The sequence below is a fragment of the Anser cygnoides genome, chromosome 11 (assembly GCF_040182565.1).
Source record: "Anser cygnoides isolate HZ-2024a breed goose chromosome 11, Taihu_goose_T2T_genome, whole genome shotgun sequence".
NCBI classification, from domain to species: domain Eukaryota; kingdom Metazoa; phylum Chordata; class Aves; order Anseriformes; family Anatidae; genus Anser; species Anser cygnoides.
In genome coordinates, this window is record NC_089883.1 from 17551033 (window position 1) to 17574591 (window position 23559).

At 37.1% G+C, this 23559-nt stretch overlaps 1 protein-coding gene across 4 annotated transcripts in view; it reads left to right on the forward strand.

Moving 5' to 3' along the window:
* The window catches only part of THSD4 (thrombospondin type 1 domain containing 4), a 299851-nt gene that overhangs the window by 253791 nt on the left and 22501 nt on the right, over positions 1–23559 (forward strand). For all 4 annotated transcript variants that reach the window (XM_013177461.3, XM_048060302.2, XM_048060303.2 and 1 more), the window contains 5 exons: positions 13786–13961; positions 17091–17187; positions 18166–18408; positions 20617–20746; positions 21657–21861. In XM_013177461.3, coding sequence (XP_013032915.1) covers positions 13786–13961; positions 17091–17187; positions 18166–18408; positions 20617–20746; positions 21657–21861 — 851 coding nt within the window. The remainder of the gene's footprint in view (positions 1–13785; positions 13962–17090; positions 17188–18165; positions 18409–20616; positions 20747–21656; positions 21862–23559) is intronic.

The following is a 23559-nucleotide window of genomic DNA, read 5'->3' on the forward strand; positions in this document are numbered from 1 at the left end:
AATCCTTACTGTTCTATAACTAACCCAGCCCTGCAAACCTGGGCCAGTCCTATGAATGTAATGTCTAACTTATGGTAGTCATTATGGTCTAGCCCACAAAGGTCTGGATTAAAAAGATTCATTTCCCTATATTCACCTTCTCCCTGATAAAACCTCTGTTCTTATCTTAAATGAGATTGAGACAGGTCATTTAGAACTTAAAAACTTTGTCCTCTGCTAAGAAACTTACGCTGTCATTTCGTAGTACGAGATATTTTTTAGACGTGTTTAACCTCTCATTGCAGTAGTTAGTTGCTTTGTCTGTTTGTTTGTAACAGAATGCTAGTTTATGTGACTTTTGGGAGGAAGATGTTTAACAAGCTCTTGACCCATAGGCAACATTCCTAAGAAGATACATTTATAGCAAATATGGGTAAGATGTTCCCAGCTGAGTATCAAGCTAGACGTACATTTTAAAAAGTATAAAGTGAAAAAGTGATAAAAAAAATCCCTAATAATCTAAGCAATCTGAACAATGCTGTCTGAAACGTAGAAAAGATAGGTCATATAATTGTAAGTTTAAACAAGAGGAGGGCTCTAAATAATCATGATAAACACAGCACAAGACACTGAAAGAAAACACCAGACTTTTTGGTTGTACAGTATTAGAGTAGGCTTGGAAGGATGTAGGGGAGGGGCAGACTGGGTGTTAGGAAAAGGTTCTTCACCGAGAGGGTGGTCGGGCATTGACCCAGCTTCCCCAGGGCAGTGGTCACGGCACTGAGCCTGTAGGAGCTCAAGAAGCGTTTGGGTAATACCCTCAGACACATGGTGTGATTTTTAGGTAGTCCCATCTGGAGCCAGGAGTTGGACTTGATGATCCTTGTGGGTCCCTTCCATCCCAGAGTACTCTATGATTCAGTGATATTTTTTATATTTCTGAAAAAGTGTTATTGGAGAAGATTCTGTTTATCAAACTTTAATCCAAATTAATCTGAGACATACAGAAAAATAATATTTTTCTTTTCTAAGGTGCAGTTAAAAAGGAGAAATAAGAATTTGGTTTCTGAAAAGTTGAATACCTAGTGTTCAACATGGTAAATGCATTGTGGTCATGTTTCCTGGCTCAGGAGCACATGCTTAGCCCGTTGTTGCTACTGAGATTCCCCTAGCTGCTCTGGACAATCTGGGTCTGCGTTAGTCCATGTGTGTAACAATCTCTGCTCTATGCATTGACCAGGAGACCTATAGGACTGGAAGTGGAAGGTCTAGAAGATCACACTTGAGGCATACTAACAGCATAACTGCAGAACACTTTGCAAGAGATCTACCTGCACAGTGTAGGTGGGAGAAAATAAACAACTCCTTGGTAAAGGAAGGAAAAAGCAGCTTTCCTGTTATTTAGCCATATATTCTGTATTACGTTTCCCACATAAGCTTTAAAAAACTTCAGTGTAGTTCCTGATGGCAAAATAATTGTATAGTTTGTACTGATGATATTTAAATCATTTTCTTCTGTTATCTAATCAGAATCTGGACTCCACTGCTTTATGTATGCTGCAGAGAAAATACTGCAATTAATTATCTGTTCTTATTTAGTGATGGACTCAGAACTTGCAAGTTCCTATTTTCCATGCTACGAGGTTAAAGTTTGACCAGAGAAAAAAATTGCTTCCTTAGCTCTATAGTTTAGGAATAAGTAACAATGATAGAATGAGAAGTGATACACTGAAATGATTTGTATTTGGCATAGACCTCTGCTTTCCATGAAATAATTTAGTCATATTCTTTCTTGTTCTTGGACCTATAAAACTGATCAATACAATGAGATGATTTCCACTGTTGCCATGTCCATGGGTTGCTGGGCTTCCCTCCATGTGTCAGTTGTGTGTATCACATGGTTTGATAGCTTTGTTGAATACACGTCAAATCAGTTTAGTCCCAGAGCATCTTTTTTTTTTATGTTCAAATGTGTTGACTGCCTATGAGATGACATAAACAGTAACATATGTAGAACTGCCCTGAGCCTCGTGGCCAGAAAATAGTGTATGAGAAAGTGGATACCAATGCTGAATTGACTTGCTGTATTTCCAGCTTTCCTCCGTCCACCCAGCTTATTGTGCCAGGAATTCATCTTATGGCAAAGCGTTCTCAGGTAAATGGAGACACCCTTCCACTGATGTATGTATTATTTTTCTTTGCTAAGAGCCAAATACTCGGGAGGGTCTGTAATAAATCAGTGTTGTTTTAAGCTGAAGACCGAGATTTACTACGTTGTTGTCAGCTTGTATTGGAAGGGAGAACAAGTGAAGAATTTAACATTTCTACAGGGCTGAACCAGTTCCACAGGCAGCAGAACAAGGTCTGTCTGGTCTGGGCTGTGTCCAGTATCCGTACGGTAATGGCCACTGAATGAATCAAAGCCTATCTTCTCCCACCCTCTGATCTCTCACTTCAGTGTGGTAACTTCGGTCTCTGTGCCCAGCGCCCTGTTCAGACCTGCCCTGCATGCTGGGCCTGGTTCTCATCTCTGCGTCTGCTGAGAGGCCGGCTGGCTGGCCTGGTGTTACAGAGGGCTTTTGGACCCCGCTGTTACCTGCTTTTCAGTAGGACAAAACTACTTTGGATCTCCGCTCTATCCAGTTGTCTGCATTTGTTCAAATATTATTGCGTTTGAGACTCAGCACCTTTGTCAGGCTTGCTGGCAATCAGACAGTAGGTGGTGTAGAAGCTCCCAAGGGAGAAGGACTGACAGATGTTGAGCCAGAGGAAGATGCTTCTAAACTAGGGCACCCAAGAACGCTTTGCAGCTCGCATAACTGTGTGTTTTGAGTTACAGTATTCAACTTTACCACACAATGTATCCAAAATTCTTGAAAAATTCCACTTGAAATTCAAAACAGCTTAGAAATATTCATCAGTTCCAGCTTTCATTGCTAGGAATTAAAACTATTTAGCAAACAAAAGAAGCGGTTATAATTCTGTTTCAACTTTTGATTATCATGAGATACAGTGCAGTTTTTCTCCAGAGATATCACAATCTGCTGTTTTCACTTAGCTGTCTCATAACTATTTGAGTTCTTGGCAATTGTCAGGAGTGCAAGGACTTACAAAACATTTCTCATTATGCCAGCTGGAGAAAAGAATGGGATATTTGCACATGTGCCTTTTACTAATCTGGCCATTCTGACTGAAGTGGTGTCTAGATTAGAAGATAATGCAATTGTATTTATCCACCCATAGGATTTGAGCCAAATGTGTGCTGAGTTTCTATGCTGGACTAACTAATGTGCAGCTGAGCTGTGCCAGAAGGCTCAGCTATCACTTTCAGAGACAATAACAGCCAGTTCCGTCAACTTCTGAAATATAAGAACCAGATTCTAACTGAAATTATGCAAGTTAGCCAAATACCATAATCTGTAGGTTCTGTGGAAGTTGCATGGTTACAGTACCACAGGCTGCACTGGAAATGTATCCCTCCTGGAGACTACAAGTTTCCAGTCCTGAATGTTGTTTGTTATTTCTTATTGCTGTTATTTCTTAATTCTTGGTTTACAGCTATTACCAGTAAGGAGTACTTCCTGACATTACTGAGGTATGGTAGAAAATATGCTGCTAAAAATTCAAACCGTGCTTTTTCATTGGGAAAAGATACTGTAATTCTTGTGAAGCCTTATAACAGCTGAAGTTCTGTGATGGCCTCTTATAAACTTCCGTCTTAGTTATGCCCTGCCTTCTTTAAAGAAAGAAATTAGAGATGTGTAAAAAACAGTATGAGAAAACACAACTACAAGTTACACGTGTGTGATACTGCTGATCAATTCTTAAGCTATTCAGAATGACAACAGTTACTTTGAGGTAGTGTATTTCTAAAACAGAATTTCAGATTTGCAACTACATCTGCATTTCATATATTTTCTTCATAGATACAAAACATGCATAATTCCTACTCCATTCCTCTATTCTTCAGTGCTGTTCTTTATCTTCTCCCCATTTCATTCACTCTACCTTTGTGCGAGCCCTTCTGTCCTTCCTCTGCAGTATTTTCAGAACAGACCTGAAAAATGGTAAAATTATATGCCATTGAAAGCTGCATAATATTTACACTGACTTTTGTAGAATTGGGAATTTGGTCATTTCCTCCTGTCCTTTCAACTCCAGAGAAATAACTGTGTAAGTCAAGAGAGAAAGATATTTTTATGGATTATTTTAATAGAACTTAGCAAAAATGTATTTGAGATTGATAGTTAAGGATTATTGCTAGGTAAAACTAAAAGAAAGTATCAACATTCTTTATCATGTATTGTCATTGTGTAGGTTAATTGTGTAAGCCTTTTAGTTTAGCTCATTAACAGAATGATAGGAAATCTGCCTCCAACTGTGTTCAGTTTTGGCCCCTCCCTACACAAAAGATACTGAGTTGCTGGAATGTGTTCAGAGAAGAGCAACGAAGCTGTGAGGGACTGTAAAGCAGAACTTCTGAGGAGCAGGCAAAGGAACTGGCGCTGCTTGGTCTGGAGAACACGAGGCTGAGGGGAGTGCCCTTTCTTTATGGAAACGGCAGTGGTTAGGCACTGAACAGGCTGCCTAAGGAAGTGGTGGAGTCCCCATCCTTGAAGGTACTTAAGAGGTGTGTGGGTGTGGTGCTTAGGGCCATGGTTTAGTGACTTGGTACTGTTAGGCTGATAGTTGTACTTGATGATCTTAAGGATCTTTTCTAACCTAAATGATTCTATGATTCTATTTTCAACTATTGTGACTCTTACCTTCACCAAATACTGTGTTGGCCTTTTGATAACCCGTCTCCTACATTCCCTCAAGCATAAAGTGCTGAAACAGACTACTCATAAATTATAATGACAGTGTTTAGGAGTGATGCCATTTGTCTTATGATTTATAGTCATTATATTCCATTCACTATGATGCAAACTGGAAATCAAAACAACCTTGATGGAGAATCATATTGTCATGTCTTTAATTGTGCTAGTGGTTTTTGGGATCCTGACACACGTCAGTATTTGCATATGTAGTTAACAACATAGCTTTAAAAACATCTGCCTGCTTTCCTGACTTCAGTAATGCATATCATGCTAAAGATAACTAAATGGGTGGGGGTTTGTGCTAAAGACCTAGTAAGCATTACACTAGTATGAAGATAAATCTCATTCCTCTTGTTTCATCTTATTCTTTCATTTGCTTCCCAAGTAAAATATTAGTATGTTCTATAAGAAAGCCTTTTAGAAACTCATTGTATCCTCAGTGTAAGTTATTTAGAGTCATATCTCAACATTGGATAGTCTTGCATCCATGGAACTTACTTCCTGTGGAAAGCATGGCGATCGTGTAAACATTATTAATTCTATACTTATGACTAGTAGTATTAGAAGTTATCAGTTGTTCAAAAATTAAGGGCACCTGTTTGAAAAATGTGAAAAGTCTTTTTCTTAATTCAATTTTAAAAAGGAGAAGCGATAGTAGAATAAAAATTGAAAATTAAACCCAAGATGAAATGAGGAGTGCTTTCACCTTGCCATTGAAGAATTGCCCAAATGGTGAAATTCTGCTTTAATTTCCCTTCCTACTTGCATCATCTAATCTGTTTCATGAACACCCTATTTCAAAAGTTGCATCTCATATATAGACGTATTTTTACCATCTTTCTTAGTAGCTGGGTGAGTATAAGATTTTTTGAAAAAAATCCTCTGATCAGTCAACACTACTATTTTTGTCTGTTTTCAGAAAGTCCTTGGATTTTCAGTATTGCATAGTTTTCCCCAGGAGGATTAAGTATGACGTATGTGAAAGCAATCATGACATAGAAACACAGTAAATTCTACATTTAGTATAGAATACAAGTCACTGGCCATGTATATATAATCACCATATCACTGTATGCATGTTCTGTATTAACTTGCACACATCAGAGTATCAGAGGTTAAAGTGTGAGAATAGTGTAGTCATTTTGCTTCTTATTTCATCAAAAAGACTTAGAAAAGAGGAAGAGTAGACTTGCTAATGTGTTTTTGTTTCAGTTGACTGTTACCAGTATGTGTCAGGAAAGACCCTATAAAAAACATAAGGAGATATTCTGACCTCTTTGGATAGAAGCAAAAGATGAATACCCTTCTGTAACATGCAGATTAGGTCTGAAATTTGTTTGAAGATTTTACTGAAAGCTCTTGAGACTGAATTCTGCTGTAGTGACTGGGCCTGAAATAGACATATGGCTATATGATAAATCAGTTCTGTTTCTCAAAGCCCGTATAATTTATTGCATCAATAGTTAATTTTCTGCTTTGTTGCCCCAGCATTTTCGTTGCTGATGCATCAGCATGGCTTTTGGAATCAGAAATGTGAAGGAATAGAAATAACTGAATGAAGAGGGAGCTGCATCAGCAGGGGAAAATTAAGCAGTTTAATGAATACTCCAAAGGGAAAATGACTCATTGCTGCCATGGCAAAAAATGAGCATTTCTGTTTACAGTAATTAACTGGGAACCTTTACCTTTATGCAACTAAGTACCATTTTCTTTTGGCAGGTTGAAAAAATTAGGATTTTTTTCTTGGAGATGTTGCCTGAGATGAGCTGTGAGAACAGGCACATGAGGAACTCAAAGCAAGATGAAACTGCTCTCTCTGAGGACAAACTCAGAACTGTCATGAAAGAAAGAATTGGTGTTGACAGCAGTATTTTTGTATGACACTTCACTGTTGCTGCTGCTTTAGTCGTTTTTTGATCAACTGATGTGTAGAGAGAAAAAAAAGAAAATTATACAAGTGAACCAAATTGTCTTGCCATTGTAAAGAAAACTTGGGAAATACCTACTGAAAAGTAGCAAGTTCAACAAAAGGCTGAGACAGGATGAAAACTATTTATGTATCAGTGTCAAATTTGGGAAGTACTTGTGGCCACTGCTCTTTCAGGAAAGCAACAGACATTCATGAAACAATATTTTCAACGTCCTATTTTTGATGCAATTAAATTTCAAATTCAATCAGCATTTTTCAGAATCAGACCAGATATGTTAAGGCTCTGAAAGCAAGAGCAAACCATTTCATTGTCTGGCTTTGTTATTTGCTGAGCTAGTATACCTAGTACAGCCATAGATAGTATAGAAAGAGCCACCAGTTGTCTGGTTTTAGACCACTTCTAACACTGAGCTAGGGACCTCAAAAGGCTAGTCAGAAAGTCTAAAATGAAAAATCAGGAGAATGTGCTTCTCCTTCAGGCAACAAATGCTTGGAAAAGTTGACAATAATTTGTGTCCCATTAATGCGCTGTTGAAGTTGCTGAAACATCTCAGTGCGTAATGCAGAATCGAAATGTAGATTGATCACAGCATACAACTGACAAAGCACAAAATGCCCTTGTAGTTTAGCTTTATTAATTCATTAGCGTTGGATTTGCTTGTAACATAGTCATAAAGACAAAATAAAAAAGGTTTTCAAACTATAGAATATTCCCAGAGAAGCATAACTATTTTAAACTAGTCAGATGATTTTTCACTAAAACCAAGGTTAAATTAAATAAATAAGACAGGAGGAGAAGGCCTTAAAGAACTACCTTAACAAATGTGTTTTGAAAACATTATATATATTTATGTCCTTGAAAGTAATTGAATTCTAAACATCTCAGCACTAGGTGATGGCACGAAATCCAGGAAAGGAAATTGCCCAGAAACTGAAGTAGAACTGGCAGTGGTATTTTTAGTAATTATTCCGGATGAATTGCAGAAAAGTGGCCAAGCAAGATGAATAGAAAAAAGTAAAGGAACTTGGAAGGAATTGGAAGTAATGTAGTTGCTGTATACTGTGACTTATGGTATTTCTAGGTTGTGGTAAATATGGTAAGTTTATTTAATTATGTAAAATATATTGTGTATTCTGTACTGCAGGTCTGACAGCCATGAAAGCACACTATGTTTTATAATACTGAGCAGTTAAAATTAAAAAAAAAGAACAAATAGTTGTATCTGAAGTTGTCTTCAAGTACTATTGTAGAGGTGGTTTTACAGTCTGTGCACGTTAAGAAGCAGTGAGTTATTTTAGTGAGTTATATTGGAAGTCTTGCGGCATGGCACCTGGTCAGCAGGCTGTAAACTTGTGCTGGTCAGAGTTAGTGGGCAGCTCGATGCAGTCCAGCTGTTGGACTTTTCCCAGTCTCTCTCACAATTACATTTCACACTGCCAATTTATGCACTGTTTTTCAGTTTTTACCATGAAACTAACTTTTTTATTTCACATGTGATTTCACTGAAGAGCATCTTTACAGTTTGGTAGTACAAGATGCACCATTCTGCCCTGTTTTTTTTTGTGTTTTTTTTTTTTTTAATCCAGTATGTAAATATTTTAGATTTGTCTCTGAAAGCTCCATGTAACCAATTTTCCTACATGAAAAATAAATAGTAGAAGCTGTGTGTTTCTTTTGCTTCTTTCATCATAGTGCTTATTCAGAAGTGGTCATATTATTTGCTGCAGCTGTTTCTGGGCAATTTCTCTGAAGATGCTGGGAAGGCCTTGCTAGCTTCTAAAGAAAACGAGTGTAGCCAAAACATTCTAAAACATTAATTCAACTTAAATGGCAAGAGAAAACTTTTAAATGCTTATTGAAGTAAAATATGAAAAATGTGCTCTGAATGTGGCAAGTCAAGTGAAAGTCATTGTGGTGGGTTGTAAAAAATAAGACAGTTGCTACACTTTCCCTGTAAGACACTTTGGTTTAATTGGCAGCTGCAAAACAAATGTGGCTTTGGAGCGCCATACGTCCGACCCACTCACCTCTTCTAGCTGCCTCTGCTACAGAAGTTTATCGCCTTATTTTTTACCATGTTTTATCACTCCTTGACTTGAATATTGAGTATGTCTGCAGCTTGTCAAGGTCCCCTAGAATAAATTACCAGTGGGACATTTGCAATTAACTTCAGCAGCACAAGTCTTCACTTTATTTCCCACTGACCTCATCTGCCAGCACGCAGTCAGCTCCCAGAAGAGAACTGCTCTTCCATGTGGGCATTGTGCATGTTCATATCAGAGCTTGCAAGTCCCTCGTCATGCTGGAGTGCTGCTCCCATTGCTGTTGGGTAGCCATGTTTTTGCTTTATTGTTTTTCTGCTTCTCTCCGTTTGACTCGGGACACTTTATTATTGTTTTAATATACAGGAAATAACTTTGGTCCTGTCTGTCTGAAGTCTCTATGTGGTTTGGAAAGCAATTAAGTAGGATTTAGGACACTGTTCTCCCAGACATAAAGACCTTAGGACAAAAAATAAATATGCTATGTTATTCTGAATATTAGTACTGCTGCCAGGTTTAGAGGTTTCTTTTGAGATGGGAAGTTATTTTTAAATGTTTGTTTTTTTTTTTTAAAATTGGTATTTTGCCTATACACTGTGATTCTGGGTGAAAATCTACTGCAGTTAGCTAGGTACTAGACCCACACATAGCATTTTTCTCTCCAGCTTTTCCAGTATGAAGCAGTTAGAGAAAGAGGAGTCATTCAGCAGTAAGTTTACAAAATATATCAAATTGTTATATGAATCAGGATATTTCCATTTTTCTGAAGCACAAATGGGACTTCTGCTGTGTTCTTCCTTTGGGAATAGGGAATAGATAGTAACTGATTTATCCCAGAACAAATGGGTTTGTAAATGCTAAGGAACACTGCCTTTTTTCTTTATAAGCTTATTAACTTGCTGTTACAGAGTTAAAACTTTTATATTAAGTTTTGATGCTGGCTGGATGATCACAACAATAATAATGGGCTCTTTTTACTTCATTTTTACATACGCTCATTTCACATCTTCATATACTTTTCTAGTTCAAACCTTTTCGTAGTGTTTTTTTGTTTTGTTTTGTTTTTAAGTGTATCCAAGATCATGAAGTAGCTACCAGCATTCAGAAGCCAGAGTTTCAAGAAGACTCAGCATGTCATGAGCTAGAATTGAGAAAGCTGGCAAGATTGAAAAATGCCAGGAAAATGAATTACAGTAATGGAATTATCTTTGAAGTACTGGAAAATTTGAATTATTTCCTTTTTTTTCTGATTGCAATGGTGTAGTTTAAATCAGGATTACAAAAGCTACAGTTAGAAACCGTCAAACATCAACTTCTAACCAGAAATACTGACCTTGAGAGCGGATATGAGGTCATTGTTTACAGAGCCTCACTCCTTAGTACCACTTCATCAACTACCTTTGATTTAAATTTTCTCTTGCTAAGTTTTTTGCAGTTGCAGGGGAAGCTGCATAGAATCAATAAACAGGAAGACAGGAGCTGCAGACCATCTTTGCAAGGAGAGCAGTAAGCTGAACTGTAGGAAATTAGTATTCTTCAGATACTTGAAATGCAAGGCTTAACTTATAGCCTATTGAGATTTTGCCATAGAACGGTAGCCCAAGCAGAAGTGTTGCTTAGAGTTTGTAGCCTGAAATACTCCACCTCTCTAGTGCAAAGCAGTACTGAAGGTCACTGCAAACAACACAGTTTCAGTTAAGAAGCTAATCCAAGACAAAAAATAGATGAAATCAGCTATAGGCTGTATAAGGAATGAAAAATTCCTCATGAGGAATCAAGGGTAAAGCTTTTCATACTCTCTCATGCTTCAGCTAAAAATATTAACACCATAAAAATTCTTCAGGGGGCAGAGTTGAGGTGGTAACTGCAGGGTGATCACAACATAAAAGAGGTACGTTTTCTCTTTATATGGAGAGGATTTATATCTTCAGACCTGTCATATGATGGATTTGAAATGAAAGTTTTGTGGGCTTACAGTTTCCCAGACAGCCATCTTTCTACAGCTTCATTATTAACAACAATTTAATCTTAGCCAGCATTCTTTCTTATTTCTGAGCACTTGATAACTCATTTGTTTTATTTCTTTAGCAGCAGTTAGAAATAATATGCAGATCATAAAGTATAGCTTTTAATGCAAGTGTTCAATATTAAATATATATATATAAAACTAGTATCCAGTACATTTTTCATAACAGATTACTTTGCAAATGTTTGAATTAAAATGTAGCAAGCGTAAATAGTGTGTAAAGTGTGGATGGATCTCATATTTAACCTCTATTCAGTAATAGATGAGCCATAATTTTTCTTCCAAGCACTATATGAATGATGATTATGCCATTTTCATGGCTGAAGGGAAAGAAAAGAAAAAAAAAAAAGTAATTCAAGTAGTATCCACAGGACAGAGGTAATTCATTAATGTTAAGAAAATGATACCTGGGAAGCAAGTGTTAGCCCTTGGGAAAGTAAACATGTAGCATTAGAAAAAATAAATAAAATCAAAATATGTGAATACATTTTTACAGAATCTCATCCTTAGCCATTAATGCCATTTAAATTTTTGAACTGAATAAAATTGTGACCAGTATTTTTATTGTGAGCCACACGTACCAAATTCTTGGTTATGCCACTTGTTTTAGTGCCATTTTGGGAATGATACAGAATTACTTTGCTTTCCTTCAAAAAAGTCCAAAAAGAGTCCAAAAAGGCAGAAAGTTCTCCACCATGACTCATGCCTTTTGAGCTTGTGTGGGTGCAACTCTGTGCAACTGCTAAAATCCACTGATTTATTTTGCAGAGGGAGAAATAAAAGTCTGAAACTTCAGCAATTAGGACTTTTTATAGGGACTAGTGATCCAGGGACAGTCCCATTCATTTCCTGAAAGTAAAGATGGCAATTTTGACTGACCGCAAGAAGGGCTTCGTACAGATTCAGGAGTGGCTGTAGCCAACTGCTTTAATCTTTAACCTTTCTACATCGTACATTTTATCCAGAACCATGAAACCAGATACATTCTTTACAGTATAGAGAGAAGGCACTGTAGTAATATAAAGTCTTAAATTAATTTATCTACTTCAAAATCAATTCTGTTTAGTTACTACCATGTTTCTCTTTTAAGAAAAAGAATATTTGATCTTACACTTTTTCTTGTACAAACTGGGATACTACTAACAATTAAATTTATTTATATTTAAAGTTTGCAGATTGCACACATGTTCTTCTCATATAATTTGTTACCCCACTTTGAAAAGTAGGTTGCTGGGTTGTTAGCATCTCTAGAGGCATGGCTATGTCAGTTTAGTGCAGAGAGGATTGATAACACCCATGTAATTGCAATTAGGAGTAGTTAGATTATATCTCATTTTCTGCATATATTATAAGACAAACTAAAGCAAGCTCACTTCAAATAACAAGCATGACTTAAGATTGCAACTGGCTAATGCTCGAAGACTGATAAAGTCTTCCATTTCCAACCATTGCTTTTTCATTAACAAATAGCAGTAAGGACTTAAAAGAGGCATAGATACATGATTGTATCTAAGCACTATTTACAAAATTTTTCAAAAACACTAAGCAGTCTTCTTCTGTAGACAATTTCATCAAGGTGATGCAAATTTAGTCAGCACCAACTATTCCCATGGGGGAAAAAGACTTTGAACTGTGCAACTTAACAAGAAAGGACACTGTCCCTTCATCTGGTACGTTCTGTTCTGATTCCTTCTGTGCCAGATTTTCTTTAGGCATGCATATCAGCTCAGTCCTCTAGTAGGGTTACAGGCATGGTTCTGTGGGTTAAGCTGCAGTTTGTTGAGTTCCATGTATTTTGTGGAGACCAACAGATATTTGGTGAAATTTCATGAGATACTGTTAAGAATATGCATTTGGAAAATAAAAAATAATCTGCTCAAGTTAGAGGCCTTAACCTAATATACAGGATATTATAAGGTTCAAACCTTAAATATCAGGGTGTTCCTTTGCAGTTATTTACTTGTATAGATCTTTTAAAAATCTACCAGTCCTTTCTTGAATTTTACTAAAGTGTTTACCTCAACGCCTTGTTGATGCATTGTGTGAAGAGTATTCTCTTTGAATTTACAAACCTTACTTTAAAATTACTTTCCCTATTTGCGATGTAGGCTGTGTATTAATAATTGATTTTTAATCAGTATGCTTATATTTGTTTGCATCTTTGTAACTATAGAATCTTCCTCTTCATACAAAAGGTTTTCTTTCAACAGAGGAGTGCTAAAGAATAATGAAATTGGGGGGTGGACTAGATGATATTTAAAGGTCCCTTCCAAGACAAACCATTCTATGATTCTGTGATTGAATCCAGATTTTATGCTTCCCACCTAGTATCTGATTTACAAGCCACTTTTCCTTATGCAAGAGATCCTCATGGCATTTTCAGATAGCTTGTCATTCCGCACCGTGCTGCAGCTAAGGGCTCTGCAGGTGCTCTGGCAAAGAAAGTGTTTTGAAAAGGAAATGGAGAGAGTAGCCAAACAACGTCACGAAGACTAATTGGAATATTTGGCAACCCAGGACATTCATGTGTCCATAAACTGATTGTCTGGTGCTTCTGCATTGTCTATTGTAGTGGTTTTCTGTATCTGCATTCTATTGTATCTAATTTGTAAAATAGTCGGTTCAGTGGAAAGGCAGGTGAGGAAAACTACTTCCTTGGCATTTGCATGTGCTCGGTGTATGCCGCTGGCTCAGTCACATGGCATCCTCTGAGAAACTGCTGAAAAAGATTACCAAGCTATCTTCTAAATTTTCTTTCTTTTCTTGAAGCATAAAACTATGAGTATTCAGGAAAAGCTTTCTAAACTTGATTTTTTTTTTCATAACTATGAATTTAACTCTGTTTTCAGCAGCCACATGACTTTGTCCCCTGACATCAGGGAATACAAAACAGTGTAACATACGTTTGGGAATTTGAAGGGACACCAGTACGTGAAGGTGATTTCCTCTGATCAAAGTCCTTGTGTTTCTGTCCCTATCCTCTACAGCGTTGCGGAGTCGATCGGGACGGTCCATCATCAATGGAAACTGGGCAATTGATCGACCTGGAAGATATGAAGGTGGTGGGACAATGTTCACTTATAAACGCCCAAATGAAATCTCCAGCACTGCAGGGGAGTCATTTTTAGCTGATGGTCCAACAAATGAAGTCCTTGATGTCTATGTAAGTTTCCTGGAGTTAGGTTAATCTTCCTAATGGAAAATTTGTTTTAGTTGTTAACATGCAACACTGTAATTGCATTCATTGTCCATACTTTGTTACTGTTTTGTTTCTTTAATCTTGAAACAGTATTTTGGATATTTTACTATTGTGTCCTGTTAACCCCAGTTTGCTCCAGATCCTAGGAAATCTAAGTATCAGTGAAGCCTTTCCCTCTGACTTTACTGATCTAGTAAAACCAATTTTAATTGCTCAGTAAAATGAAAGTAAAGCATACAGATGTGGGTATTTTGGGGGGACTGGATTTTCTCTGGTTACTTTGGTACTCAAGCAAATTTGGAATAGTTTAATTTTACAGTGAACCGAAGCAAATACCTAATCAGATGGGGCCTCTCACAGAGTGATACCATCTCAGTTTTCTTTAAAAGAAACGTAGGTCTGTAGGTCCAGAAAACTAAAGAACGTGTAATTTGAAGTGGGACAGCTTTAATAGGAAGCTGTAACATGAAGATTATAAATATAATAGCTGTTAGATAAGGTAAGTGAGAAGTCAAATTGTGGCTAGGACTGTAGTGAAAAATCTATTTACTTCAGTAATTTTACTTCAGTAAAAAAACAGGGACAGGTTTTTATTGCATCATATTGAAATAAAAATGTAATTGGACCTGATTATAACTTATTCTAAAACAAATAATGTGCTTTGAGGTTATATTTTTCATACAGGAAAATGCAGTAGTTGAAAAAAATAGATGGAATGGTGATACTGGTTGTTTCATCCAGCTACGGCTTTTTTGCCATTAAGTGCAGTAAGTGATGGAAAAGTGAATGTACTGTGTTGTTTCATAGAAAAATACTAACTACCCTGATTCTTCAGATGGAAAAAGTTAGATGTTGGCAAAGTCATTCCCCATCTGCTATGTGATGTCTTATTAAAACAAATAATAATTATGCAAACATTACTTCTTTTTGGATAGTTTCTGATTAGTGGCAATGTAAGACTGGCTAAAACCTGGAAGATTAAATGACTGGGTACCTAGACTCTGCAGTGCAGACTCTGGGTTTATAAAATATGTGTGCCATGGTGTGTTTACATGATGCTGTGAACTGGGGTTTTCTTGAAGTTTCTATTGCCATCTGATAGATGCCTAATACACAACGACCCAGAGAGAAAAGAATCAAGAAATGCATTAAACGGATATTTTCAAAGAAATATCATAAAAAGACTTAAGCTTAAATATATAATAACTTAATGTTTTAGTTTATGCTTAGTCTCTTTTTTCTCCCCCTTTTGCAATGAATATGATAAAGCTAGTATGATGGACACAGCTTTATTAGCTTTGCTCTGAGGCTGCTACTGTGGATTGTCACATCTAATTTGACTGGACTCTTATCTGAGATGTTTCTTGTAGATATGAGGGATATTATAATTCATTATTAGCTGACAGAATAGTGTCTTTGTATTTTTTAGTACAATTGGAAAGATAAATATGGACAGTGCTAGCTGAAAGAAAATTGAGCATCAGTGTGACACAAATTCTTTTATGTGTTTGAAATCTGCAGCCATATATGGATATGGATGTCTTTTTTTCAGTCTTTGTCCTGTGGTTCCTGAATCATGCAATTCTATTTTCATCCGTAGTCTCAATCTTTACTCTTTGTGTAGAAAAATGAAGAGATTTGCAGATGGGAGCTCCAAATGGTTTTTTGTTCCTTCTTCCTAAGATCATACTGTCTTTTTTTCCACTTTCAAAATGTGGAGGAAAAGAGATATCTAGGTACATAGCATGACCCTTTTCTTTTTGGCCTGTGGTTTGTCAGGACCAGAGAACTACTGCAAGCTCTGGTGTTTCATGGGTTTGTTTGCGTATTATTATTATTGTTTTGTTGTTCTTTGTTTGTTTTTTTGTTTTAAACTTATTTCAAGTTAGAGTACTTCGAGGCATCTGCCTGACCAATCCCCACAAAGAATTTAGGACTTTTAAAGCAGCAGAAGCCGTAGAAGCAGTTCTGAAGTAATCAGAGATAAACTAGTGAAGTTAGCAGCTGATGGCATCCTTACATTTCTAGTGTGAGTGTTTCCAGACTCTCAGCAGCACAAAAAACTGCTGAGAACAGAGTATGCTGCTAACAGTTTTAAAAGCATTCATAAGATTATATCTTGCTCAGGGTTTATGATCCCTGTCTGCTTAGGTGAAAATAGAAGAACTGACTTGGAGGCATGCTCATGTCAATTCCTATGGGGTTGTGCAGCACGCAGCCTTCTGAAACCATTCGGCTTTGTTTTCATACTTAACCCAGAAAAGTTTAAAGTTCCCACCTGTGTTCATAAGGAACACTTCAAAGAGTTGCTGTGGCTATATGCAAAGGCGTGGAGTCTGTCTGCAAGTACATTACATTTTCATTTGGCTGAAACCTACCATGGAAAGATGCAGGAGGGTTGCACAGGCACTCTTCAGTTGTTGTAACAAGCCTTTGTAACCTGTTCACTTCATCTTTGTTGAGCAATGCTTATGGTGAGAGTAGCATAACAGTGACTTGCGAGTTGGTTGTTGAGTCTCCGCCGAGTGGTGCAGAGGTACCTGCACAGTGATGAAAGGAGCAGTTGGATTTGCAGGTGCTCTGTTCATGTACAACTGATAAACCCTAAAAAAGGCAGCTTGATTTGCAGATCAGTGTCTGTGGTATCTATTTTTCTGTGCCTTGTTTCTTCCTTGCTCATGTTTCCTCAGTCATCTGTCAAGCTCCTCCAGTCAGAGAATATTTTGGTGACCTCAGGACCATCTCTTCCTGCTGCCCAGGCCCGGTGGCAGCCCCCACTGCCCCGCTGGTGAGAGGCCAGGCCCTGCCCCGCTCGCCCAGAGCCTGTCAGCTTTACAGTTTTCAAGGAATATTTAGAGGAACAGTGTCTCTGCCATCACAAGCTAGTTCAGTTTGCAAACATAGTAACCTGTATTGTCTTACTTTTTCAGGAACAAATTGTTTGTTTTTTCGTTTTTAAACACTATCATCAACCTTTATTTCTATCATGACGAATGAAAAATAATGTTACACCGTTGATCAGTTTAAGTACATATTTAGTATTAGTAATATAACAAGTGGAAGAAGTGAATGTATGGCTGTTTTTCTTTTTAGATGATACATCAGCAGCCTAACCCAGGTATACATTATGAGTATATCATTCCAGGAGACAATGTCATTAGTCCTCAGTTGCTTGCTCACAGGAGGCCAGGTAAAATACCACTATTTCCTATTACTAAGTACATTCTGTTACCCAGTAAGCTGATGGAGAAATTCATACTGTTAAGTTCAATGTAAATGCTGCCATTGATCTGGGAGAGGCCCGGAATTCTCCCTACTCATTGGAAGAGATCTCTGCATAGATCTCTTAACTGAAGTGAATTTATATTGTCCTGTGTAGTGGGGAATCTGGTCACGTATTTATATTTTCAGTAATAATTTTGTTGTTAAAATTTTAACTATGGCTTTACTTGAGCTGGAGTGTTGTAATCATGTCTCAGAAATGAAATCGTGCTTGATTTTTCTCTTCAGAGCTTGAGTTAATTTCAAAGAACCCTTCTCAGTTTCTCTTTCCTGTCCCACCTGGAGAGGACCAAACACAAAATTGGTACCTCCCCAGGCTAGAATCTGGACAGATCATGTTCCTGATTCTGTGCTATGGCAATGTGTTGTGTGTACCAATATGAAATTCTGAAGGAGAGTAGAAATTGTACAAGTGATTTTGGTCCTGCTTTTACTGTTCATGACTTGCTTTGACAAATTTCTAAGTGTTTGTACAGTCATTCAAAGAGAATGTCCTCCAGTCCATAAAGAGGAGCAACTGTACGGTGATATGGGGAGGCAGAAAATACAGAGCATGGTACACAAAGTGCTCTGGGAAATTTTGACAGTGCACATTAATTCTATAGTATGACTGGAGAATCTTCAGTTCTTAATGTATTAAGATCTTAAATTCTTATTGTATTAATGTTCTCTGTAATGCTGGCTGAGACTTGGTTGTCTTAATTTAAAACAACACAGTCTTCACAGAGCACTGTTAGGAAGTCTTTGTATAGCAGATTAAAGCTGCTTTCCAGTTTAATGATGCTGCAGTGTTCTGAGTATTAGTAAATGAAAACATAGACCGATAATAGCACATGAGGCTAATTATGTTACTTTTTTTTTAATTTATTTTTTTTTCCATCATCAGGAGAGCCCTTGAATGGTCAGTTAGAAATGCCAGAAAGTACAAATCATGATGATGAGGATTTGCATAGGGAGATGGACACTCTTACTGGACAGGCAGCTGGAACTTTTCCAGTTATTCAGCCAGGAAGATTTCCTTCTCATCAGCCAGAAAACCAGGTGCCTGCTGTGCAGCCACCAAGACAAAACCGAGAGCACAACTGGAAACAGATTGGAAAAACTGAGTGTACCACTACATGTGGGAAAGGTAAGTGCTTCATACAGCATGCACAGAAAATAGATGACCCACAGGAGGGTTCCAGCGTGGAAGAGAAGAAACATGGAGGGAAGAAGCAGCATTGAATATTCAGCAGCATTGCTGTACGAACCATTGCTAGACCTGGTGTTTTCTGCTATCTTTTGAGCAAAAAACATACCTGTACTATGAAGTGTGCATCTATTTAAAGCACCAGAAATAACAAAATTCAAAATATAAAATATAAAAAGTAGAAGAGAACATACAGCGTTTGCTTCTGAAGGGCAGTATTTCAGGATTTTATGGCAAGCTGCTGTCTCTCTCACCCTTGATACACAGCTGCTTTCCTCAACATTCTGTGGCATTCTTTATCCTTCCATTTAGCCTCTCCAGCTTTGTCTGATACAACCTCCATATTTTCTGCGTGTTTGTCAACAGCTTTCTGATCTGTATGGGAAGATTTCACAGGGATTCCATCAGATATATCTTCACCTCCTTGAGTGTTGCTGGAACAGCAATAATGTGCCTTTAGAAAACTAGGATTTTCATTGGGTAGAAGTGAGAAGGAAGAAGAGAATGAAAGGGGCTGGTAATCGGTGAGCCTTTGGGAGGTGATAGATTCCCTGTTTTGGGTTTCCCAGGTTAATCTTTGCCATAAGATGTTCACAGTGACCACAGATTCAGTAATGCATGACATAATCAGTTTTTGGGAAAAGTAGAGTTTTGTATCTTAAAATTGAAATTTGTTCTTACTATACATGGCCAGCCATCAACACTTCTGAAAAATCACAGAGCTTTGAAATAAAAGACCTACCATTGAGGGAACTCAGCTAAGACAGCTGTCACCAGTTCATCTACATTGAGAACATTCACTTCCTAATTAGTTTCTTTAGGTAGTAATAGAATGCTTTGTGAATATGGTCCAAGGCCAGATGAGTGTCCATGTTACAGATACAGGTAGAGCTAAAAAAAAAAATAACAAAACATCAATATTAACTCTCAAAATTGCTTCTTGATTGCATAAATGTTTATAAACATACTAGAGACTTTTTTCTGGTAGCAGAAAGTATATGTCTCTGAAGGAAAAGTCAAACCAGGTTATATGGGCTGATAAAAAATTGATTGAAAATCATCAGAAAGAAATCTTGTACTGTTTAAGGCTTTGTTTTCATTTTGTGTGAGCAGTTTCTTGTTTTGCTTTTTTTCATTCCTTTTTCCATGTTTTCTTTTTTTCTACTAGTTTATTATTTCTTAATTGTAGATGATACCCAGTCTTTCTTCTCTCTCTCTTTTTTTTTTTTCTCAAAACAAACCTTTCAGAGTTAAGTATCTTTAGGAATTTTTAAGATGGGAATAGAAACAAGGAAACAAAATAGATTTTTATGTTAAATAAGGAAAAAGAAATGATAAAAGTTTTGATGAAAAGCTGAGAGATTTCAAAGCACTTTTTATTAAAATTTTTACTTGGAGAAAAAAAGAAGGCTATTACTATTTTTAAAAAGTGACAATGCTTCACATGAGAACTTCTACCAACTCTTGTCCCAGATTTCCATTTAAGATGACTGAGAAAATAGATGTGCTAGAATGGTCTGGAAACTTCTACTGAATCCTGTCAGGGAAGTGAGGTATCTTTAGCACACTATCCCTCTCTCTGTTGTCCAGAGAGAGAAGGGGCTGGTACACTGCAATAAGTATGGAGAGTTGTAATATTTAACAAGTCTGCAGTCTACAGTAATATTTCACCTGTAAGATTTATCTTACAAATCGTCTCAAAACTAAGGTGAAGTGAGTAGTAGTTGGATGTGTTCACTTCCAAGATAACTTTAAAGGGTGGAGGTTCAGTCTCTTTCCAGAAGCAGAACAGGATGACTGCTAAATCTTTACTTTTCTAAAGCAGGTGTTCTGGCCTGGCTGCTTGGCTGCATTTTTCCACTTGCATGAATACTTGATGTTTGTAATCTCTGCACTATGATGATTTCATGCAGACCAAGCAGCACGTTTTCTCAGCCTTTAATACAATGCCATGCTGTACTTTCTATATACTAAGCACTTTTCTTAATATTACAATGTAAACAATATAGTTTTCACTTACGTTTGGAAATTTTGGATAAAATCTTAGATTTCCTGTTGTTATCTTATGCTTTTTGATGCTATTGATACGAACAGCTTATATTGCAGTATCTTTTGCAAGGCATCACCTAATTTTCTTTTTAATTTCAGGGTCCCAGTACCCAATTTTCCACTGTGTCAACAGAATCACTCATGAGGAGGTTCCTGAGAGTTACTGTGACAGCAGCACCAAGCCTATTCCAGAAGAGGAGGCCTGCAACCTCTTCCCATGTCCAGCTTTGTAAGATATTAGTGTTTAAGTCAACTGAAATAAGCCAATGTCATTGAAGTTTTGCACATGCAAGAAGATATCCTAAGTATGAAACTAGTTTGAACTTGTGTTCAAAACTTGTGTTTCTGTCATGAAGTGAGCAGCAAGTGAGTCTAGTAATTTCTCAAAGTTTGTGTGATTGTTCAGGGGCACACACTGTACCTGTGGTCTCTCTATGGGAACTCTTTTTTTCAAGTGATAGTCTTCCACAAATGCTTGTCTAAAGAAGGGGGTCTGTAGGTTATATCACCTCACATTGGATAAGCGCGCTGCAGTACACAACTGTTCATTGCATGGTGTCATACTTAAAGATGAGATTTGCCTGATAGCACTGTCAGCACCCCTTCATAAACATGACTTCTCTTTCCTGGAATTAAGTAGTTCTTTAACTCGGAGTTTGGATCCCAAAGTGGTAAACCTTGTTTCTAGAACTGCTGGTATCACAGGCTCAGATGCAACTCTTCTGGAGTATTTTACTTGGAGATACTTTCTATCACCAAGTGTTTTTCTCACCTTTTTTTCTTTGTAACAATTCATATTAATTCATTTTTTTAAAATTATTTTGATTTTACAGAGGACAATATCAAGAATGTAAACAGAGATGTGTAAATATTTATTTTAAACATTATTTATTAAAATACAAATGCATAAATGCATACTTAGTAGTGTCAGGTAGATCATTTATAAGTATATAATGTTCTCTTCATAAAGGATTCAGTTCTGCGTGCAGAAGCTTAAGTATTATTTTAAGATTCTTTACCAGCATCAAAATCATGTCCGTAGAGTTCTGGTGAGGTAGTATTAGATGAATCTTCACTGAAAGAGATGCCCTCTTTTTTTTTTTTTTTTTAACTTCTTTTTTTCCCCCCCTTTTCTGTAGCTGGGATATAGGGGAGTGGTCTGAGTGCAGCAAAACATGTGGCCTTGGTATGCAGCATCGACAGATCTTATGCAGACAAATATATGCTAATCGCACCTTGACAGTTCAGCAATACCGCTGTCATCACCTGGAGAAACCAGAGACAACCAGCACTTGCCAGCTGAAGATCTGCAGTGAATGGCAGATTAGGACAGAATGGACTTCAGTAAGTATGATTGATTAATTTGGGGCATAAACCTCAGAAGAGAACAAGAATTTTCTTACAGGTATCACTAATCAAACATGAAATTTGGTGGAACTGGAATGTGAAAAGCCTTGGAAGTAAGTGAATCTTAGTTCAGAAATACCCTGCATGGTTATGACTGTTAGTTTTCAGAAGGTGAAAAAGAGCAATTGCATTGAACAAAACACATAGATATGTATGTACAGAAGCACACAAGCTTTCTCAACATTTTTTTTTTTTTTAAGTACTATATGAAATAGAGTTGGGAGAGAGCTAAGAGGTTTGCCTATTGTAGCAAACTTCTTGTTTTTCTTAGCATGTGGTGTTTAGTTACAGGACTGATTTAACCTTATGTACGTGTTAAATTTAGAGATAGTCAGTATTTGCTGTAGCTATAGTTGGTTTGAGGTTATGCCAAGGCTTTCAGATAAATGTGAATGGTATGGTTTTGTGTCGTTTACAAAAGTTTTGGCCAACCTGACAACCATCCTAGATACTTTCACAGCCATTGTGTAGAGAGAAGAAATATTCTGGTGTGTTAGGTGTAGTGATAAATAAGTCTCTTTTCAGTTAGCCACAAAGCAAAGCAAAAAAAAATTCACAGAAGTGCTGAATTATGTGGGTGGATAGTCCTTGAAAAATTGCAGCTTAACACCAAACCTAAACCTTCTTTCTCCTTTCTATTTAAGAGCTTCATTGCTCCTAATTCCCCAGTTATGTGCTGGAATGCGTGTGGCATCCGTGGGCTAGCTGCATTGCCAGTAGAAGCACAGCTTTCTGTCCACACAGTCATGGTAGGCTAAGGAGTCATGCCACAGACTTTATGTGGCTTTGATCTGCATGGGTTAATTCCTTAAATTTCTGCATTTCTGAGGTTAATGGGGGCATTATTAACCCCTTAGTCATGAAATATTGGTGATGTGTTGAGATATTTCAGAGATAAAAAACATAAATACGTAGCCAGACAAATGTAAGGCTATGTATTCACCATGTTTTAAAATTTTTCTGGGGCTAAAGGACAGTAGACCTGCTCTTAAGAAAACAATCAAAACTTTACCTTTGTGTTGCCCCTAAGAAAAGAGTAGATGGCTTATGTGTTATTACATTTTGAGAAGTATTTCAGTGTGCAGACAGCCTTCAGAGCTTTACTGCTTATAGTGAATCAACATAAACAAATATTTTAGAAATTGTAGCTGGTTGAATATAGGAATAACCCCAGTAAAATTCTGTGATTAATTTCCTCTTGGAAGTAGAATTAAAGCATGTGGAAGACTCACTTATAAGGAAAGAAGCAATTGCATTTGGAAACTGTTTTCAGCAGAACATTTATTTTAGTTTGTTCTTGTTGAAGTACAATTAGGTTTTTGCTCTAGAGACAGGTCTGTGATCTGAAAAGTAAACCCATCTTAAGATTTTAGTGTGCTGACCATTTTTCCTGACATACAAATGTAAAAAACTTCGATCAAAATGAAGAAATAGCATTGTAACAATTTTAAGTTTGAAGGCCAGACTTTGAGAGTAACCCCTGGTCAAATCACCGCTTTTTTGACAAAGAACGGGGTAGTTGTTTTTAATAGCATTTTCCTGTGTAATGACTTGCTTCATGCATCTGGTCTGGGTTTTGGCAAGTGTTCTAGAGTGAACAGTTGAAGAAGTAACTGCATGCTGAAGGTAAGATCT